Here is an 11,908-nt window from a genome sequence, read left to right on the forward strand (position 1 = left end):
GTGTCTTTCAGGCTTTGGCCAGGAATGTGGCGCGCGTGAAGGTGATTTACACGGCTATCAGGTCCACTCTGCAGTACATCAAAAGCTGCTTCCAGTGGGAGAGCGTTCAGAGGAGCCTGCTGGCCTTCCTGGTGAGGAGCTTCAGCTGCTGATCAACAACACTATCTGCATTTCTTTCTCTCTCTCTTGTTTTCCCTGCAAGGCTGCGGAAGACGACCGTAGCCCCAGCCAACCCTTACTTGAACTCTCCCCGAGAGATTCTTAATCAATGCAGCGCAAGAAAAAACAAGAAAGAAAAAAAAAAAAACTGCTAGCTAGCTCTTTGTCGGAGAGGTTGGCTTTCGGTTTCCTCCTGGATGCAGAGTTAAGCCTCAGCTGTGAGAGAGCCGGGTCCCAGCGGAGTCGGGATGGCCTATTTTCTCCCTGACAACTCATTAACCCCTCCGTCCGTTCTGCGCTCCGTTTTGATTCGGACCCCACGTTATTCAGCCGTTATTGGCGTCTCGATTAGAAAGCTCTTCAGAGATATGACCACCTCTCCATTCTATGTAATATAAATGTGAAGACAGAAACACAGAAAGCAACCTTCTCCTTCTTTTTCTTGTCGGCCATACAGTTTCAACTTTGAAATTCGAGCGTGGGCAGATGTTTTGTCGTTGCCTTCCGCCCCACATCGCAGTCGATGGAAATAGCATAGAGCAAGTTTTTCATTAACAATTCAAGCAATCAGGGTCATTGAAAGGTCTTTTTGTTTTTACTTTCCCCATCCCAGAGATGGCGCTAAAGTTTTGCTCTCAGTCGGAGGTTGGAGGGCGGGAGGTGGTGGGGGAAGCCTTCTGCAGGGTTAATGAGGAGACGGTTTGCTTGCCAGTAGCACAGTTTGCTCAGTTTACTGTGAAAAACAGGAGCTGTAGTGGAGCTGTAATCTGATTTGAGTCATGCATTTAGTCTTTTATGGCCATAAAATGCATCAAACGGGGAGGGATCAGAGGTCAGCGCAGGCTTTAATCAGCAGCCTCTTGCAAGTGAAACGTCTAAGCCGTATTAAAACGCGAGATTTAATGGGAAAACATTGCACTTTAGCTGCGAAGAGAAAGCGTTCCCTCTTCCACACTTCCGACTTTCCGCTGTGGCATTCCAGTTTTAACTGACAGCTATTCAAGCAAAAAATCGGAGCGAAGTACAGCAACACGCACGTCCTCCGTTTGAAAGACAGCACCATCTGTAGCCATGTTTTCACACTGATGCCCACTGCCTTGTCAAGCCTCAGTGAGAAGAAATAAATGGCTGCCCAGTAATACCACCACATAAGCATAATGAATCAAAGCTCTGCTCTATGTGACAGCCTGCGCTGACGAACCACCTGCACCATCTGCCGGCTGTCACACAGGGAGCTGAAACGCTCCGTAAATCGGCGAGACGCCTTAACCCCAGCAGCCGCCGTCCTCCTCCGCCGAACCGCTGAGCTAAAAAAATAAAATAAAATAATTAAAAAAAAAACGATTCATAAAAACGATTTGCCTTATTTTGTTTTTCATAATTTACTGAGAATCAGAAACGAAACGAGCCGTCTGTTTCCAAACGGTAACCCCTCGACACTTCCTCGGTTTCCCCTGCCTCCTGTCTGCGCTGGTGCTCACTGTGAATCTGTCACTTTTTAAATGTGTTCCTCATTATGCAAACACTGTGTTTAATTCCTGCATTTGGTTTCCCAACTATTTTTCCACCTTTTGCTTACCAGGAGAATCTCTATGGTTCTTGAAGGATCTGAGAATAATTAGCAGTGGTGTGCGGCAGAACCAAGGCGGAAAACACATGAACTCTAAAGCTCATCTCGTCTAGCCATACTTTTATTCCTTATGCGTTGCATAGTGATCCAGAAAAACATGCATTTCCTGTGAAAACCCGCTGTGAATACTGTAAGCTGAATGTTTTTGGTGAAAATTACAGGAGCATTTTAAGTCCTTAAAATGACTTAAGCGGTGAAAAAAGCGATAATCTGTAAAACATGTATAGACAAACTTTTGAATAGGAGTAAAAACTTTCGGGCATTGAAAAATACACAGCTAAGAAGTTTTAATTAACACTGCTTTACAATGCTATACTGTATATTGTTTCACTCATAACATAGGAAAATGTTATTTGTTATAAGTGAAATGATGTTGGAGTGGAACTAGAACTTTTTAATCAATATTAAGGGATTTTTGACATAAACAAGTTCCTACATCTTAAACTTGCTTGTTAGTTAGTTTAGTCTTATTTCAAGTCGGCTAATACATTTGCACTAGAAACTAGACAAAAATACTTGGTAAGATTTTGTATTTTTGCAGTGTAAACTGTAAGGTCACAGCAGCTTAAGAGCTAAAATAAGCTAAAAAGCTAAAGCTTTTTTAGCTGAAAAACTAGTGATAATATAGATGAAATGAGATGTAAGGACAGGACTGCCATGAAGTCTTGAGAAGTACATGGAATATAATATATCATTTTATATCCTTTTTACATATTTTTTTCTTTGCTATGACAACTAACTTCTGTGGATTTATGTAGCACTTTACCTGATGGCATCACGAAGTGCAACACAATTGTGAAATGAGGGAAAATAGTACGATTCACAGTTTTTACAAATAAAAATCTGACGCTTACTTTTATGCGCCAATACTTTACAGAACCACCTGTCACAACAATTACAGCTGCTTTTATTGTGTGTTTCTACCAGCTCTGCACATCTAAACTCAAATTTTGTCCTCAAACCCAGTCCAACTGGATGCATGCCTTCTGTAAACATCAATTTTCTCGTCTTACCTCAGATTCTCAACTTGGTTTACATCTGCGCTTTGATTAGACCATTCTAACACATCGAATACGCATTTATCTAAGCCGTCGTAGCTCTGGCGGTGGGTTTAGTGTAATTGTCCTGCTGGAAGGTGGACCTCCAAATCACTCTCAGGTGTTTTGGAGCTTTTTTCAGGTATTTCTCCAATTTTCTTGTAGTTATACCATAAACTTGGTTGAACAGTGCACAGCAACATGTTATCACAGTTGAAACCAGATGTTTACATACACTGAATAAAAAAATATACGTAAAAATATTGTACTAAAATAAATCTTAGATTTCTTCATTGTTTTAAAAAGATTTTTGACAGTTTTTTGAGGCAGTTCTTGAAGCTATGCTGTAGGAATTTCGTACTTCACTGCTGAATAACATGAATGTTCTTCATGTAGGAAAATGAGGCTGTGAACTCTAATAGTGACTGTATAACAACCTGCATGTGGATGTACAGAAAAAGATTCCGGACACATGCAAACTCTTTCTACCAATCTGTACCAACCTTTTCCTTTTTCACTCCTGAAGTTTTTCCTGTGAGGTGCATAATATTCCCACATCCTTTTATTTATTTATTTATTTTTACAGCTGAAGTCTGTGTAATGCATCTCAAGTTGAAATGAGCTACAATTACCCCGATCTTTATGGTCTGAGTATACATTTCCACTAAAGCGTGACTTGGTTTTTTCCCTCCAAACCCTCAGTCATTACAAAGTCCTACCTAATAAAACATAACCCTGGCAGCGTGAAACCACATCCACCTCGTCTCCCAGGCTCCGCTTTGGCTCGTGATAACACAGAGGAGCGTGCGCTTGGCACTCGGCACGTTGAGGCTGATGCTGGTGTTGGCGGCTGTGGACGGGAGCGGTCTGATCTGATAAGCTTTAAGTCCAGGAGAGCGATGTCTTTAGCAGATGTTCACCTCTTTTTTTTTTTTTTTTTTTATTAGCTTTATTTAAAAAAAAACATAATTGTAAGCCTCACTCAAACATTTTAACTCACTGCTGCTTTTTGGCCGAGGTTGCTTCTCTGACAGGATTATTCCAGTTTGATTCAGATCTTAAACTCAAACAATAACATCCAGATTACATTGTTGTCATTTTATCTGCTTCACACAGTGTCTTGCAACACTTGGCCGCTACAAACTTCAGTGGAGTTTGAGGGAGATTTTATGTGTTGAATCACAAAGTGTTGCTCATCTGTGGGGAAGAAGGGAAATCAAACAAGTTTGTCGGAGCTTTTGCTAAAAGAAAAACAAAAGCATTCTGTTTTCCAGAGTCAATAATATGCTAAATTGACCCTTTTTTAAATTTTTGCAGTGTGTAAACATTTTCAAGTCTTGCCCCAAATTTTCAATTTAATTTAATTAGAAATGTATAGATTTTTTTTCTTTTTTTATTACTCTGGACTTTGGCTGGGACACATGCCTGTCCTCTGAGCTAAACTAAAGCTGTATGTTTAAGTGCTCTTGCCACTCTTCCAAATAGATCACAAGTTATCCTGTGAATAGATTCTCTTGTGTTTGCTGTGGGTATAAAACATATTGCTATTTGCTTACCAATCAGGTGGTTTCTGCAGGGGATCGATTTACCAATTGGTTTGAATCTAGGAGTATCACTGTAGAAGAAGTTCTCTTACTTTCTTATTCGTAAATAATTGTGAAAGCCATGCTATATTTCCCTTCCACTGTACTTTACTTAGTGTTGGTGTATCTCATAAATTGCCCATATCTGTGCTCTGGATGACATCATGGATGGTAATGACATTCCCACACAGCTTCCCCATGGCTGCTCTGAAGCAATTTCCCTCAATGTGCTCAGGATGAGTAACAGCAATTAGATTTATGTATCTATGATCGACTCGTAAGCGAGGGGTTGAGTTGGTCCAACTGAGCACCACATGAACGTCGGGGCTGAGGCAATACCAGAACGCTCTTCATCAGGACCGGAGCGGGTCAGATCAGCCGTTAACTTCTGGGTGTCACGTCCAGATTCCTCCCCCTTCTCTATGCCTCCGCTAACGTTCTGTTCCTCCTGCAGATTTTTCTCGTCACGGTGTGGTACTGGGATTTTTACATGCTGCCCTTCTTCCTGGTTCTGCTCATCACCTGGAACTACTTCCAGGTTCGCTCCGGACGACTCAGTCAAGACGTGGTGAGTCAGTACAAATATATATAGAGAGAGAGAAAGAGAGAGAGCCTGATGACTTCTTTTCTCTGCTCTCTTTTTTTTCTTCATTATGTGCAAAAAAAAGGCCACCCAAACCGTGTTTTGTGCTCGTAATTAGAAGCTCATACGTTGCCATAGTAACAGTTTGAATATGGCTTTCCGAGTCTTAATAAAAAAAATAACAGAGTACAAAAGCTTAGAAATCCGACTAAATAGGCTAATATAACAGCACATTATAGTCAAAGCTCATTTACAGAGCTTGGCCTTTACTAACTCGGCTTTCCCCGTCCTCAGTTTTTGTCCTTCCTCTGCTTCGCTGTAATTGGACTGCAGCTCAGCTTTTGTTTTGACGAGTCAACTTGGCAAAAAAAAAAAGTGCTTAGTGCTCTCTTCAGAAAGGATTGTGTGTTTTTATTTTACTTAATTTTTTTCTGGATTTGGATCTCTCAGTTTCACTGATGCGAGTCCAGAGACAGCAGGGAAAAACTATTGAGTCACAAGTCGGTGAAGGATGTTCTCACTGTGATTAGCAGTGATTTAAATGTTTACAATTTTGCAACTAAATAGGGTTTGTAAATATTCCATGTAAAAAAATAGTCAATGAATAACTTGGTGTCTTTAATTTAGTTTTCTGACCAAGAAATACAAGAATTATTACAAATTAAGTAAGTGCTTTGTCAGCTAATGTGTTTTGTTTGTATTTACCACAATATACTTCATTTTTCTATACATATCAAAGCAAAACAGTAACAATAATCCATCTCTCATTTTAATCTTTTCTAATCAAAAATAGGAAAATAATGGAATATCTAACAGAATGTCGGGCTAAATGTGACTCAGCTAGAAGAAAAGTTTAACTCTAGAAACTATGGTGGAAATGTATCATTTTTTTAAATTATTTGGCTTCATTGAGGCGTATTATTTTAATTGGCTTTAAAAGAACAATGGCATCTGGCGGTAAAGTCACAGAAAACCAACTGGATACGTGCTGCTGTTCCTCTTCCCACCAGATGTGACAGATGTGAGCTCACCTAACGCAGCCAGACTCCATGTTTCATAAAACAGGAAGTATGCTGTCTGTAGACACCACTTTGGTGAACTTTGCTCTGAATTTCTATCTTTTTCTATCTGTAACCTGTAATGAATTTAAAAGTTTCTCAACAAAAAGTATTAACTCACTGCTATTGGCAGATGTTCAATTGACTTTCTTTATTGTTTTTATTATTATTTATTATTAGCATGTTAAATCAGAATGAGATCGAGACTTATGATTGGTCACCATCACAACAAAATCATTCCGGAACATTCATTGAGAAAAGCAGAAGTCACCCATTAATCTGCTTTAGTGGTCATCACTCACATCCTTTTAAATGAAATACAATTTATTCCAGTCATCCGTAATCTATCACAGCTGTTTTATTTTGATCATTTATATATTCGTATATTCTCAGAACCTATTTTAGAAGCTTTTGGCTGAGAACCACTTTTCTCCACTTTCTGATGCACTGTCTGATGCACTCCGTTTTAGTTTTAACCTAAAATCCATTGATTCAGTTCAATTAATGCATTGAATATCCACTTGCTAAATATTGTAGTTTTTATATCTATAGTCATAGCAAAATCAGCTATGACTATAGATATAAATAGCTTATAGATATAAATAGCTTAACAAGAAGAAGCTTCTTTATATTTTCTTTTCATGGTTTTGCCAGCTCAAATACAGATTTAAAGTGACAGTAACGTGTATCTTTTTTTTAGCCGCTTCTTAGACAACTCCTTTTCCTTGACTGAGTTTTTATGAGCAGCGCTGATGTTAAAACCATGATTATAGGTTGTTAATATATTCTGGTATGCGAGGCTGAACCTGAGAAAAAGCCGGTGCTTCCCGTCGGTCGCAGGGCCCAGCATTTCAGGGGGCTAATCTCAGGGTCAGCGCTCAGCCGCAGGAGTTAGTCCAGGCTGCCGGTGTTACACCAACACCATGTTAGTTTTGTTTTTGTTTTGTTTTTTTATTTGTTTTTTTATCCTGATCTATGAATCCTTTGAATCTCACCTTTCAGTGTTTGTTTTGTCTTCCAGGACAGCATGGATTTGGCGGATGAGGACGAGGACGATGAAAAGGTATCGTACCTTTTGAGTCGGGTGTATTTTTAGCAGCTCAGCATCGACTTGTGTATGAATAGAAAAGAATTATGATTTTCTCTCCCCACCCCCATGTTGACAGAGGTATCTCCCTCTCTGATCTATGGCTGTGTGTTGCTAAGCCTTTTATTCGGCACTAAATCTTCCGCTGCGTTTTGATTCCTGCCAACCACCAGTTGTACTCCTTTTGAAATCAAAAGACGTTTAGGCCTAATGAAGATCTCACCAACCTGTTTCCACTTGTCACAACACATTCATATGGAAATGGAGGGGCGGGGGAAAAGGTCTGCTGCATTTGGGAAAGTCCCTGAGCTTAACAAACTACATAATACCATCAATATAGAACTAATGACAGCACTTAGACATGCCTCTATAGAGCTCTTTCTGAAAGTTAGTGTTGACTGTGCTGAAATGCTTTTAGGCGGTGGAATATGTCTTCAGAGTGACAGCAGTTTATTGTTGACGTTGTGAATGGCCTGCGTGGCTCTGATTCATGGCGGTTCTCATCAGGATTCCACTGGGAACCCGACCCTAAAGCGGCCCGGGCGTTTCAGTGCGCTGACGGATATTTTGCTGAGGCAAAGCGCCGTTTGTCTTAACTTGTGGTTTTTGGAGAACATCCTTCCCGCGTCGGCCCATCTCCTTTCTTTAGATGTTTAACCATCTGTTAGTCTCGTTGCTTTTGATGTGGACATGTTTTGGTCCGAACAAAGATCTTCCAAGAGCCCCGTCTCTTCTGTTTACTTTGAAGCCGTTCTTTGGGGTGTGGAGTTCCTTCTCGACAATACTTCATCTCTTTTTGTAATTCAGTGTCCTCCTGCGCTCTGGAGAGGCTACACCTTCAAACCTACTCACACGGATTACATATCACCCTGAAAGCCAAAGCTTAAATAAATCATCTTCATTTACAACAAATATTACTTTAAATATGTTAGGATGTAGCATCATTTTAGACTTCGGAAGCAGTTCAGTTTGCATCAACATTTAAAGTGAGGCATGGAAAATACTTTTACATCAGTTTCATTCTTGGTTCAGAACCCTTTTACACCTAAGTTTCAAATGTCTGCCTATATATTTCTTCCTTATTTTAATTGTAAGTAGTTCTTTAAATGTCCTGTGAGATGATATATTTACCCATTTATCCATAACAACAGGAACTTTCAATATTCAGCGAGTTATTTTCGCAATTTGCCGTCTATTAAACGAGTGCCCCCCGGATTAATTTCACTCTCTCCAGCTGTGAAATTATCGTAATAACCCGATATTGGCTAGAAAGTGCAAAGTCTCCCCTTTCGGAAACCGTTGGAATTTTTCAGATAGTGCTAAGTGTGGCGGAATTACGGTACTGCAAATTTGGCCCCAGTTTAGAAGGGTTAAACGCATTTTTTAGCTCTGAATGTATTCAGCTTTAATTTCTATTACTTTTGGTACTCAAATGTATTGGAGAGGCTACAGAAGATTAGAAAGAAGGCAGTGCAGAGAATCATTTGAGAGGCTTTGGGATGCAACTAATCATTTTGACATTACAGCCTTATTGGTGGAGATGCTGTTCATTAGTGGTTATTTGGAAAACAAAAACAGTTTAACTCCAATATTAAAGAAATTAAATGTGGCGTTCCACCAGGCTGAGAGTCAGGACTTTCAAAAAACTTCAATTTCTTCAGTTTTACAGGTGAAAATAATGCATTTCCTTTGTGATGACTTAAAAATGTTGTTATAATGTTTGTGATTATTGTTATAGATAATGAACTTGTTATAATCTAATGGATGAATATTTTTGATAGAAAATTTGTTTTAAGCTATTTTACTCTAGGTTGTTTTTGTACTTCATGTAAGAATGGAAATCTGTATCTATTTTCTCAAACTGTAATATGAGAGAAGCAGCTTATGTGATTTCTTCCTGCTCGTTTTTCATCATCAGTAATATCATAATAACAAGTCTTGGAGCCTTTGTTCAGTTTTCATTACAGTTTTACTTCTTGACCTTTTTTAAGCATGGTGTTGTTTTCTACCGCAGGAGTCGGAGAGGAAGGGGCTACTGGATAAAATCCACATGGTCCAAGACATCATCATCACGGTCCAGAACCTGCTGGATGAGCTCGCCTGCCTGGGAGAGAGGATTAAAAAGTAATAAGTTCTCAGATCCGTCAGAAATTGCAAGGCTGCTGTGAATTTTCTGTAGTGCTTTTAATTTTAAAAATCATTTTAACTTCAACTTTCAGCACGTTTAACTGGTCAGTGCCGTTCCTGTCTGGCCTTGCTCTCGTGATCTTCATCACCGCTGCAGTCATCACATACTTCGTCCCCATTCGCTACATAGTCCTGTTATGGGGTAAGTTTCAGATGTGTTGATGCATCTTTATCATTGATGTTCTTTTCCATAATCATAATTTATTATGATTAACACTGGACAGACATACAGCCAGAGCCAGGACTGAAGCATATGCAGGGTTTAAAATGGCCCAGTCAAAGTCGAGGCCTAAGAATCTCTAGCTGTAGTTACGGTGAATCCTGGTTATGCAGTGTAAAACAAATGAAAGCAACAGTTTTCAGATTTTTGTTTTTGATTTGCTTCCTGTTATATATAACAACAGAATAAGTTATTCTGCTGTTTGACCCAAAGAAAATACTTTGAGTTTGTGATTATAACCTGAAAACGGTAAAAACTCTAAAAGTTGTTGGCATTTTCGGTGAGCATTTTCACTTTAAACTGCAGAGACGAATTTAATTCATTCTCTTGTCACTTTTATTTCCCATTTACGTTCCATTTGAGTCTTTCTCTGCTTGTTTTCTAACATTGAAATATTACAACTCAAAAGAATACTTTTTTTTTTTTATTGTCTGAAACTTTGGAAATCTTGCGGTCCTAAAGCGAGCGCATCCCCAGTAAAAAAAAAAAAAACTGTTCATGCGGCGCTGAGAGCAGCAGTTCTTGGACGGCCTCTCCTCCGAGCGTTTTCTGTTTGTGTGGAAACAAAGCGCGCAGCCACCAGAGACTAGTCCTAATGATATGCTGGTGTGACTTTTTGTTTTAGGTATCAATAAATTCACCAAGAAGCTGCGGAACCCATATTGCATTGACAACAATGAGCTGCTTGATTTCCTGTCGAGGGTGCCTTCAGATGTGCAGAAGGTAAGCTCGGCGGGATCAGCCAGCCAGGAAGCCTGAAATCCCAGAGGCTGCCGGCTCTCCCTCCAAGCACGACGACTCCCAGGCTTTTCCTTTCCCCCTCTTGTCTGTATAATTAGCTCTGTTTCTGTGTAATTATGCTTCCCTGTGTAATTTCACCCGTGTTTTGGTCGCGATACATCCCTGGTGGCGGTCTTCTGCTGTAAACCCTGCCCGTGCTTTTAGCCGCACAAGTTAGCTGTGAGCGACTCAACGTCCCGGTTGGCCATGCAAAAGCAATATTATCACTTTTTATCATTTACTGCTCATGAGACACATACAGGCTTCTATTTTATTTTTTATTTCTGGACTTTTATCCTCTCTGCTCTCTGTTTTTTTCTTGCTCCTTCCCTTTAAGCTGTTAAACTCTGTTTGTCTCCTTCCTCGCCACCCTTGGGTCACATAGTTGAGTGAAAGAGACGCGCTAAGACGCAAAGAGATGCCCCAGTGTCATTGTGCGCGCATACAACCGTGATGGGCATCCCACTCATTAGCAATGCCGTTCCTCATTGAGCAAGCTTGCTTACTGTTTTTGCAATAACATCAGAATGCTTTTATATCGCCCTGCGTTGCTGAGTAAGAAATGTATATATTGTGTTACTCAGTTTCAAGAAGAAAGAAGCTTCGTGTTTTTAATTAGCATTCATGGAAATGATGAATACTTTCCCTGCTTTGGTAATATTTCCCCTCAGGTTACAGCTGAACTCAGGAGGACCGCTTTGAATTCATTACAGCTTTGAATCTATTTACTCACGTCTCTGGCGCCTTTTTTTTTTTTTTTTGCTTGTTTTGTTCATTTAACACGTAACTAAAGATAATTTATGTTCCGACTTCCTGCAGGTTCAGTACAGCGAGCTGAAAACTACTCGGAAGAAGAAGGTCCTGTAGAAGAAGGAGGTTCTTTTCCATGGCGGTCCTGATGCTGTCGTTGCCAGGCGTCGTCGTGCAGAAAGCCACCATACGGAGGATTGCGTCTCCATCTGAGAAAAAAAAAGGGGGGGGGAACTCACCTTTCGTCTTGCTTGCAGGTTGTTCGTTAATCTCCCCAGCTCAAATCGGCCGGCGTTTCTCTACCAAAGAAAGTTGAATTAATGAATGCGCCCGTTTGTGCATTTCCCGAGCAGCTTATGGTCATACTTGTCATGAATGTAGGTGTTTTACCGTGTGTACAGTTTTACTTTTAATATTGATCAGTTAGTGACTGCTGTATGTTTGATTGTTGGTGCATTATGACACTTGTAGGTTTTTATTTTTCTCTATCTGGGAAGAAAAACACAAAACTATGCAGCTTTTGGGATGAATGTAAATGTCTTTGTATTTTAGAAAAGTATAAGTCATTTTCTAAATCATAGTTTTCATATAGAAGTCAGCAGTTATGTATTAGATCTTTACTTTTAATGCAAAAATGTAATCACTAAAGTTTATTTAATTGTGTCAATATGAATGTTTTGCATGCAAAGAAAAGTGCCTGCGTTCAGTTTACGGTTTCTGTCACTCTTTGTTTTATCCTTCGATCCTGTGCTGCAGCCCCTTATTTATTACCAGTAATGCTCATAAACACGCTGTTCCCTTCCGGTTACAGTAGCAATAAATGCATGCATCAGA

At 39.8% G+C, this 11,908-nt stretch overlaps 1 protein-coding gene across 3 annotated transcripts in view; it reads left to right on the plus strand.

Moving 5' to 3' along the window:
• Positions 1-11,908, plus strand: part of mctp2b (multiple C2 domains, transmembrane 2b) — a 50,044-nt gene extending 38,136 nt beyond the window's left edge. For all 3 annotated transcript variants that reach the window (XM_008404854.2, XM_017303806.1, XM_017303807.1), the window contains 7 exons: positions 12-131; positions 4,864-4,977; positions 7,072-7,113; positions 9,152-9,261; positions 9,357-9,466; positions 10,170-10,267; positions 11,144-11,908. In XM_008404854.2, coding sequence (XP_008403076.1) covers positions 12-131; positions 4,864-4,977; positions 7,072-7,113; positions 9,152-9,261; positions 9,357-9,466; positions 10,170-10,267; positions 11,144-11,191 — 642 coding nt within the window. In that variant the 3' untranslated portion in view covers positions 11,192-11,908. The remainder of the gene's footprint in view (positions 1-11; positions 132-4,863; positions 4,978-7,071; positions 7,114-9,151; positions 9,262-9,356; positions 9,467-10,169; positions 10,268-11,143) is intronic.

This window comes from Poecilia reticulata, linkage group LG3 (assembly GCF_000633615.1).
Source record: "Poecilia reticulata strain Guanapo linkage group LG3, Guppy_female_1.0+MT, whole genome shotgun sequence".
NCBI lineage: Eukaryota > Metazoa > Chordata > Actinopteri > Cyprinodontiformes > Poeciliidae > Poecilia > Poecilia reticulata.